This window comes from Bison bison, unplaced genomic scaffold, assembly GCF_000754665.1.
Source record: "Bison bison bison isolate TAMUID 2011002044 unplaced genomic scaffold, Bison_UMD1.0 scf7180017864092, whole genome shotgun sequence".
In the NCBI taxonomy this organism is placed as follows: Eukaryota; Metazoa; Chordata; class Mammalia; order Artiodactyla; family Bovidae; genus Bison; species Bison bison.
The window spans coordinates 555,059-565,746 of record NW_011494664.1 but is presented as its reverse complement, the minus strand read 5'-3'; the positions used below and the strand labels follow the sequence as shown (position 1 = coordinate 565,746).

Genomic DNA, 10,688 nt, shown 5'->3' with positions numbered 1-10,688 from the left:
TGACCACCGAGCAGAAGAAGCGCTCGTACTCGGAGCCCGAGAAGATGCATGAGGTGGGGGTCTCGGAGGAACCCGAGCCCGAGCCCCCTGGGCCGCCGAGGAAGGGGCCGCATTTCATGGAGAGCTCGGTGACTGACCGGCGCCGCATCTTCGAGCGAGACGGCAGGGCCTGCTCTACGCTCAGCCTGTCGGGGCCTGAGCTGAAGCAGTTCCAGCAGAGCGCACTGGCCGACTACATTCAGCGCAAGACCGGCAAGCGGCCTGCGGGCGCCGGCTGTGGCCTGCAGGAGCCTGGGCGGCTGCTGGAGCGCACCCAGAGCACCTACCTCCAGCCCGAGGGCCCGGGCCTCGCCGCGGCTTCCAGTCTCTGCTCGCTTCGGGAGCCCAGCCTGCCGCCCCGCAGGGAGACCGCCCTTCTGCCAGCCACTGTGGTGGGGAGTACTGGGGAGACCCAGCGGGGCCCCCGAGATCGCAGCAGCTCGTTTGCCAGCGGCCGCCACCTTGGGGAAAGGCACCGCGGGGACTCAGCGCCGAGAGAACTGCTCAGTGGAGCTAACAATGGATCAAAGGGCCCCCAGAGACTGAACGGTACCCCAGGGGAACCCTCCCCGTGGGGGGCCACAGCTGGGAGGGCTGCGAAGTCCATGTCGGCTGAGGACCTGCTGGAGCGCTCAGACGTCCAGGCTGTCCCTGTCCACATGAGGTCCCGGTCATCTCCCACCGCCGACAAGCGCCAGGTACGTGCAGCCAGCGGATCCTAGCACTACCGCTTCAGTCCGCAAAGCCTTAGTGCGACTCCTCTAACCCCTCCTTCCCCCTTTGTTTTTCTTTTGCGTGCAAGAGAGCAGCATTTGTTTTCCTAAGGGGATGTCTTTCTCAGTGCCCCTATCTGATGAGATCCTTACAGAAATAGAGATATTCATAGGTATCTATAAAGTTGTGTCTTATGTAGAAACATATGTCAATATAGATATCTATATATGTGTATCTATAGATACATATACACACACATAGTAGGCCTCATTTCTGGTTTTGCACTGGAATGGAAAATATTCGGGAAAATTCCAGAGAGTTCCAAAAAACAAAACTTGAATTTGCCAGCACACCAGCAATTACTTATATAGTATTTGCATTATAAGTAGGTTATATGCAAATATTATGCCATTTTACATAGCATCAGGGAGATTTTGTTATCCATCCCAGGGGATCCTGTAGCTGCAGAGAGTCAAAGGTGACTGAGCACAGCACTCGAAGACAACTGTATATAATATATTTACACATATATGTGTATGTGCTATGCTATGCTATGCTAAGTCACTTCAGTGGTGTCCGACTCTGTGCGACCCCAGAGACGGCAGCCCACCAGGCTCCCCCGTCCCTGGGATTCTCCAGGCAAGAGTACTGGAGTGGGGTGCCATTTCCTTCTCCAATGCATGAAAGTGAAGAGTAGTATGTGCATATTATATTTATTGTTCAGTTGTTCGATTGTGTCCGACTCTTTGTGACCCCATGGACTGCAGTATGTACGTGTAAAAATTATATTTTAGTGTCATCCACTTCTCAGTGTAAGAATTACATTAGGAAAAGTTAGGGATTATCTTTTTATCTTTCATGATTTTTGTTTTGCTTTTTTTTTTTTCCCCCCAAGTTCGTGCAATAGAAGCTGTGTCTTAGTATTTTAACGATTTTTATCTTGGTACCCTCTTTTGTTTCTGTTGGACTTTTGCATTAACACAATAGGTATTGTTATTGACTTTGATCATTGTTTGTTATTGAGTTCCAGGCCCTCAACTCAGAATGCTTTAACGTTTAGGAGTGGATACATGCATAGTCATGTCCGACTCTTTGCAACCTCATGGACTGTAGCCCACCAGGGTTCTCTGTCCATGGGATTTTCCAGGCAAAAATACTGGAGTGAGTTGCCATTTCTTTCTCCAGGGTATCTTCCCGACCCAGGGATCGAACCCACATCTCTGGCACCTCCTGCACTGGCAGGCAGATTGTTTACCACTAGCACCACTTGGGAAGCCCCACTTTTACATTTATTGTCTCATTAATCCTCAAAATAATCCTGTGTAGTAGAGTATATTATCCATTTGCCGTGCTGTGCTTAGTCCCTCAGTTGTGTCCGACTCTGGGCAAGCTTATGGACTGTAGCCCACCAGGCTACTCTGTTCATGGGAATTCTCCAGGCAAGAACACTGCAGTGGGTTGCCATGCCCTCCTCCAGGGGATCTCCCCAATCCAGGGATGGAACCCACTGTAGGAGGATTCTTTACTGTCTGAGCCACCAGGGAAGCCCATATTATCCATATCAAATTCATATCTGTCTCTTTCTTTATATTATCTTGACGAGATAGGAGAATGCCAGACTTTCAAATTCTCACATTAAAGGATTTTTCTCATAAAGTCTCCCAGCTGTGGATACATCATGAGGAACTTTCCCCTGGAAATGTTAGGAGAGCTGGGAATAAAGTCCAAGCACTCTGACTCCCAGGGCTCTATTAGTTTCCCTACTTCATAGCCTGTCTCCAAGCTTTACTTGCACTGCAGCTCGGTGGCATACCTCATGATTCCCTTCCCAGATCAGAAGATACAAGGAAGTCACATATATTTTACCACAAGGGGAGAACACCCCTCCATTGACCCTTCAGAGAGTCTCTTCTCCAGTAGAGAGTACAGTGATCTAACAAGCATTTGTAGAGCCTGTTTTATGAACAGGACTGCATTATAGGTTTGAAGGAAACATAAAGGGAAATAAAGGTCATGCCTTTCTGGGGGTTACAATTGAGCAAAGAATATGTACTTATATACAGATAACACAAATGGTGAGTGCTTTGGGAGTGATCATAAATAACATGCTATGGGAGGGACACTGGTTAGTTCTAATTGAGGGGATCTGAAAGAGCATCTCTTGAAAGAGAAGGGATTTGAACCAGGCAGTAAAGGATGGGCAAGATGTTGGCAAAGGGTTGCAGGTTGTGTGCGGAGGCATTATAAGTTGGAGGAAACAGCTTCACAGTTAGCCATCACTGCCTGAGAGATCTGTTTGCTGCACTGCTTTTGAAACACACATACACACAGCCTTCTGAGGGAAAATACCACTCCCGTCCACACACTTTCTCTTAAGAAATATTTTCTCCCCAGTATAAACCACCACCACCCCCACACACATCCACACAGAATCTATAGAAGCAATCCTCCATAAGCCTCCAATAGCTGTTTTTCTCCCCTTGGAATGATGAACAGAGCTAATTTCCAGTGCTTATCCTACCTCTAAAAACACTTGAACAATCCATATATGTAGGTGCTCTGGTGGTCCAGTGAGTGGTTAAGATTCCATGCTTCCACTGCAGGGGGCCCGGTTTTGATCCCTGGTCCGGGAACTAAGAAAAAACATGGTCCATGTATGTAGCATGCCATTCCAGCTAGTTTGATAGGCTTCAGAGGCTCACTACATAGCAGGGCAAGCATTTTCATTTCTCTCCCCATGTTCTAAAGAAAATAGAAATGTTTAGGTGAAAACCAAATCCTCTTCTGTTGTTAATTCCTCGCTACATGTCATTATTCTCTTCTGGGGAAGTGGTTGGATGGTTCTGAATATTATTTTGCCTTCCCTTCCAAATATTCTTAAACCTGATAAACTGGGAAATAGAGCTCAAACATAGGCAGTATAGAAGAATGATCCCAATTAAATCCCAATTCTTGGATATTATTTGAAAAACTTTCTAGAGATAGCTAAATACACGACATTATTTATGTCCTCTTTAATATAGCGACTGCCATATTTAGAAAGTGGGGGATGTGATGGGGGGAATGGAATATTTCAACGTGAAATACTGCTGCTTTGCTCCTGCAGATTCTGAACATAGTTTATCACCCCCAGATGGCAGTTTCGCCAAGACCTTTTTCTCAGCTTTCCTCCTGCATTCCCTTGCTCAGCAGTCTGACCATGCCTGCCCTGAGACCTGTTCCCCGGCAAGGTCTGCCCCTTACATCTTCTTCATATATCCATTGTCTTCCTTGGTTGTAGAACTAGTTAAAAACAAAACTAGTCTCCACGTAATTATTGTGGTTATTATTTCAAGATACTGTTATTTATTTGAATAAAGTCCAGGAACTTTTACCATTGTCATTAAGCTTTGGTGAAGGTGTTAAATAAGGATTTTTCTCATCTCAGCTTGAGGGAACTCTGAGAAATTAAGTGACCCTGTAGAGACTAAACCGTCTGCCTAAGTTAAACCGAAAATATGGAGTCTGTTTCTGGTGCCAGCTCAGTCAATAGCCTCCCAAACAACTGCGGCTTGTTCCTGCCAGCCAGATGCTAATAGCACAGGATTTTGCAAGCTTTGGACCAGGATTCAGCTCCGTTTCAAAGGTCCATTAGTGAGGATAGTTTCTGCTTGCAAAACAAGGTCAGCGCAGAAATTGATTTCTCTGTTTATAAAATTTGGTCGTTCTTGGGTCTGAAATGATGGCTGCAGAAGGCTGCTGCCACTTATAGCCTAAGACCTGCACAGACACTCAGCAGACCCAGGCCAGCCCCTTAGCCAGCTGTGGTCATCTCTGAACAAACCACCCCTTGTTCCCTCTCCTTTAATTCCTCTTAATTTGAAAAGTGTAATTGCAGAACAAATGAATATTAGTGATGCAGCTGAAGTGCCCATCAAATTCTTGGCTGCTTTCTGTTTTCTAAGACACTTTAGAAAACTTAACTGATTTAAATTAGGTAGGCCCTGCAAAGCAGCTGGAAAAAATTCAAACATTTTTGCCTTGGAGATGGAAATTTATACCCATTCAATGCATAGATCTAAAATATAGCAGAAGCTATAAAAAGAAATCTTTTGGAGAAGTGAGATTTCTGGTGGGGTATTTTTTTTTCCCCCAGATGTTGAGGTAGAGTCTTCTCTGGTTCTCACTGTGTTTTCAAAGATCTTCATTTCTTGTATGTGACACGTTCACCATGTGAAGGTGTGACAAACATTTCATTGCTGAGGAAATTTGCATGGAACCCCACAATGTTGGATAATAGTCTCGATTCTGTAGGATACAGCTTGCCAATCATTTTTAGTACTTCTCAACAAGTACCCATTCAAGCTTGGAGATAAGTAACAATCACTTTCCACAAAATGTGAAATTGCAAATAGCTACTATTAACTAAATGTTCACGATGTGCTAGTCACTGTGTTTTATAAGCATAAAACTAATCCTACATCTATGCAAAGGAGGAAATACTATTGTTATTCCCATATTACAGATGAGGAAACTAAGGCATAGAAAAACTGAGGAATTTGCCCTACCTGGTGGAAGTGAGGTTTGACTCCCTACTGTCTTAACTCCAGAGGTTTTTAAGTCACTATACCGTGCTGCCTCCTGGTATAAAAAAAGACTGAGAGATGAGAGTTAAACATCTTATATCTGAAAACTCTAGCCAGTGAATTGATTTCATTTTAACATTTATCAATTACTACTACTTAAATAATATTTTTTAAAATTTCTAATTCATTTTAGCAGATACTTGATACTCCAAAGTAGATGAATATTGTCTTCATGTTTTATTGGTCATAGAGATATTAGGATATCTTAATTCAGAACTCAAAGAGTGAGAATCAGAATTTGCTAGGATTTAAGTTTATAGTTTTAAGTGTAGGGTGCCTAATAAAGAATAAGAACTGGTGTACTTCTCAGTCAGTCAAACAAAGTTAGAGACCAAAAAAAAGACAGTTAATGAGTGGTATCACTCTGTATCCCCCATAGCCACTGCTTTTTCCTAAATTGTCATAGAAGTTTATACTGCTTACCAGTTTATAGAAAATCAAGTAGTCTTTGGCAGTGCATACTTACCCAATCAAAGCAAATATGTGCAGCAGGAATGAATCCTCCTTGGGTTTTCTACTAGGTTGGGAAGGAATTTCCCTTCAGTCCAAATGGTGTTTCCATTGACAGAAGATGTAAAAATTTCTCTCAGTTGTCTATTACTGGCTCTCAGTTCCTTTATTTTATGCATATCCTCATAAATATCAAGCTCATGCTGTAATTTAAAGGAAGTAATAGAATGGAAGTATGTATTTGAACATTACTAGCTTTGAGGGGACCTAGGGGCACCCCACTCCAGTACTCTTGCCTGGAAAATCCCATGGATGGAACAGCCTGGTAGGCTCCAGTCTGTGGGGTCGCTGGGAGTCGGGCACGACTGAGCGACTTCACTTTCACTTTTCACTTTCATGCATTGGAGAAGGAAATGGCAACCCACTCCAGTGTTCTTGCCTGGAGAATCCCAGGGACGGCAGAGCCTGGTGGGCTGCTGTCTATGGGGTCGCACAGAGTCGGACACGACTGAAGTGACTTAGCAGCAGTAGCAGCAGCAGAGGCTTTTCCAGTTAACAACTGGTGAAGCTGAATATTCTTGTCAGTGAGGGAGTGGAGTGGAGAAAGACTTTAAAGAGACCGTAAGAGTTTGGTTTTGTTTTGTTTTTCTCTCATTGAACAATGTGTACATTTTTCCCCCTATATTGGAGTATAGTTGATTAACAATGTTATGTTGATTTCATGTGTATAGCAAGGCAATTTGTCTTGGACCTATTCTTTTTCAAGTTCTCTTCCCATTTATTTCCCTGGATTTCCCTGATAGCTCAGCTGGTAAAGAATCCGCCTGAAATGCAGGAGACCAGGGTTCGATCCCTGGGTTGGGAAGATCCCCTAGAGGAGAGAGCAACTACCCACTCCAGTGTTCTTGCCTGCAGAATTCTCTGGACAGAGAAGCCTGTCAGGCGAGGTCGCAAAGAGTTAGACACGACTGAGCAACATTCACTTCACTTCCTATTTAGGTTATTACAGAATATTGAGCAGAATTTCCTGTACTGTGCAGTAGGTCCTTGCTTGTTATAAATGGGCTGTAAGGTTTTGTGAAGAGTAGGAATTCCTATTCCATCTAATGATACTTGAGCAAATCAGAGACGCATGGAATTCTTTTTTCTCAAAGCATTGATATTTTATTGCATCCAACTCAGCCACCTCTCAACTTAAGGTTCTAAAGATCACCCTTAGGCTTTGAGGAAATCATGGTTTGAATCCCAGCTCCTTGCTTAATTGTGGGCACTATACTCACTTGCTCTGAGCTGCAGTTTCCACCCTGCTCCCCATTGTTATAGATTAAATTACAGGAGAAATGTCAGGTGCCTGACATGACTCCAGGCACTTCACTTGAGGATCATAAGGAACTTGGCAGAGTATCCAACACACAGTCAATGCCCAGTAAGGGGAAGCTGTGGTTATTAATAATATTCAGGTTTGTTTCTTCTTTGGGCTTGCTCCCACCCACCTCTGGCTCTTCTTGCTTTTTAGTACCTCTATCACTGATTGGGGGGAAGGAGCAGGAAAGAAAAAGAGAAAGGGGATGAAAAGCAATTAGCCCTTTGGACAGAATAAAGGGGGAAATGCTAAAATTAAGTTTATGGATTACCTGTGGATTTAATTTTCTTGTTTTCTACCTGACTCCTGTTATCATAAATAATTGAGAGTTTTATCAAGAGCAACATCATTGTCTTCATCAGGAACCTGTACGTATGACCTGATTTTACACTATCAAAAACTGACCTATAACCCACCAGAAACCATTATATACCCGTATTAAAAACAAACAAATGACTACCCTTGAAGTGTCCCCAGAGTTACTGATATGACATGTGGATGAGATGTTTTTCCCAGAAAGAATGTATATCAACCTGATTACAAGCCAGATTCCTATCTGATTCTTGGGATTTTGCTAAATGTAGTAAACTCTCCTTTTCCTGTCATCTCCCGTATTTCCCTGTTGCTATTTCGAAAGTTTTGCCCTTTGAATTAATTTTCATCTTTATACTTCAAATATAGCAGTTGTTTCTGAACTCTGAAGGTAATTGTTATCAGACTTCTCTTGTTTAGAAAATGTCTTGGTTAAGAGAGGCACCCAGTGAGATAGACTGAGGTTCTACCACTTGTGACCTTGGAAAAGTTAACCTCTTGGGTGTGTGTCCTCATCAGTGCAGTGGGGTTAACAGTACTTCCTGAGGCTTTGAGGATAAAATGGGTTAGTATGTAACAATGCCGCCATGAGCCTGACAATAAAGAGTGGACCACCAGTAAATGTTCATCTCCTTTACACCTCCACCCCCTTGGTAAATTTCAACACCGTTCGTTGGTACTAACGCTGTGCCTCTCTTCTGTTTTAAGGATGTGCTTTTGGGGGAAAACAATAGCTTTGGTCTCATGAAGGATCCATGTTATTTGACTGGCCCAGGTTCCAGGTATGTGTCTATAGTTATGATGCTCTTTGCCTCATGAATGCTGCTGGAGTTAAATGCTTCTGTTCATCTCTACTAGAAATTGAATTAAGATGTTATGATGTTTCATGGTGTCTTGTGCTGCCTTTTTCAGTTTGTCTAGGCTATGGGAAACCTTTTTATCCACAGATGACTTTGTCTAAGAATGATACTATTCAGAATAGGTTTTGAACATGTGCTGTTGAGGTGGTGGTTGACTTCTCGCGTGTTTACATCAGAATGGTTGATGATTGTGCTCTTCTCCAGCATGCCCTCTGACTTTCTCACGTGGGTCCTCTCTGGTGTAGCTGATCTCTTCTGGCTGTGACCCACAGGATCAGGTCTCTGAATAAGCACAAGCATTCATGAACAGCTTCACATAAGACAAATCATTGTAGGCACTTAGAAGACAGCAAGAAAGTCTTTTTTTTTTTTTTATTGCCTTCGAAATCATTTCTCCTTAGAAAAATATTATGGATAATTTTTAGAAGTAGGATCTTTGGACTATTCACTTGGAGCTTAACGAGTAGGAATTTCCAAAGAGGATTTCCTCTGAACCGCGTGTCTGTATGTAGTTTTAATGCAGCGTTGTAGGACTGTCTACTGTAATCTGGTTATTACTGATGGTAATATAGTTAATCTCGCTTGTTTTTTTTAGGCCGGTTCTTTAATATTTATGATGTTTCACTCAGTCATTGTTTCTCTCTTTTTCTGTATTCATCTTCTCCATAATTCAGCCTAGTAACTGCCAGCATGGTCAGGAAGTAAGTATTAAGTTACCTCCTTCGCTGCCAAGGGCAGCCTTGTATAGCTGCTTTTGCTCCTGTAGCTCTTCTCAAAGTGAAGCAAGGAGTCAAGGTGAGGCTAAGGACGTTAGTTTGGGTGCCTTAATTCAAAGCTAGAAAGAAGAGAAGGTTGACTAGAACTAGAGCTCTGCCAAAAGAGCACTATTCTAAAGTCTAAGGTGAAACTAAAGTCAAAAAAAACAAAAAATCAAATTGCTCAATTACACAAAGGACTTGAATAGACATTCCTCCAAATAGCCAACGGGCACATGAAAAGATACTGCACATCACTAATCCACAGAGAAATGCAAGTCAAAAGCACTCTCATGAGGATGACTACAATCAAAAACACCTAACAAGTGTTGGGGAAGATGTGGAGAAATTGGAACCCCTGTGCACCATTGGTAGGATTACAAAGTGGTGTAACTGCCATAGGAAACACTACGGAGGTTCCTTGAAAAATTAAAAATCTGTCATGATCAAGCAACCCCACCTCTGAGTATAAACCCAAAGAATTGAAAGCAGTGTTTTGAAGGGAGATTTTTATACCCGTCTTCGCTGCAACACTACTCATGATAGCAGAGAGGGGGAAGCAACTGAGTTGTCCACAGGTGGTTGAGTGGATAAACAGAATGAGGTGTGTGCACACACTGGGATATTGTTCAGCCTTTAAAAGGAAGGAAATGCTGTCACAGCCTGCAACACGGATGAACCTTGAGGACGTTATGCTAAGTGAAATAAGCCAGTCGGAAATGCTTTACGGTTCCATTTGTATAAGGTATCTAAAGTAGTCAGATTTGTAGAAAAGCAGAGTGGCAGTTACAAGGGCTGGAGGAGTGGGGAAAAGAGTTGTTGCTTGCTAGTTACCTAGCTTCAGATTCGCAAGATGAAAATGTTCTGGAGGTCTGTTTTGCAACAATATGGATATACTTAACTGAACATTTTAAAATGAATTTAAAGTAGTAAATTTTATGTTATAGGATTTTTTTAACCATATTTTAAAAAATGCTATGAGGAAGAAAATGAGACTAATCAAACTTCGTTCTCTCACCCTTGATTATAAAAGAGACTGAAACAAAATCTTTATGACACTAGTTTTTATTCTTGGAAAACAATCCCCAGGAAGAAGTATTCTCAATCAAACTAAGCATTTAACTAAACTACTATCTTCAAAAATATACAGTTTAAGTGTAGTTTCTATAAAAGAATATTAAGTATAAACTAAAAACATTATTTCAAGGTTTATTTTGGCTGGATCTTTAAAAGATACACATTATTTTATTGTGTGTTTTAGTGATGTCTCCCCTAAAGCAATATGAAATTACAACATGAATTAGTCCTTAAAACATCAGATTCCAGTTATTCCATGTCCTATTAGAGGATGCTAAGTTCAGAAATATTTCATGCCCTACGATCTAAATAGCAGCGGGCAAAAGAGACATTGTTCAAAAGACATTTATTGAGAAGGTACTTTGTGCCCGGATCTGGAGGTCCCAAAGTGAATAAGACATGGGAATAGAGAGCACCCTCAGCGAATCTCCCACCCCTGCGTTTTTCGTGGACCCATTTGGGAACCTGCCAAGAAGGACAGAATAGCCACTCT

At 42.4% G+C, this 10,688-nt stretch overlaps 1 protein-coding gene across 1 annotated transcript in view; it reads left to right on the top strand.

Annotated features, from left to right (window-relative positions):
- Positions 1-10,688, top strand: part of SHROOM3 (shroom family member 3) — a 331,740-nt gene that overhangs the window by 299,966 nt on the left and 21,086 nt on the right. Inside the window, exons 7-8 of the mRNA XM_010838194.1 lie at positions 1-737; positions 8,212-8,285. Of these exons, the coding sequence (XP_010836496.1) occupies positions 1-737; positions 8,212-8,285 (811 nt within the window). The remainder of the gene's footprint in view (positions 738-8,211; positions 8,286-10,688) is intronic.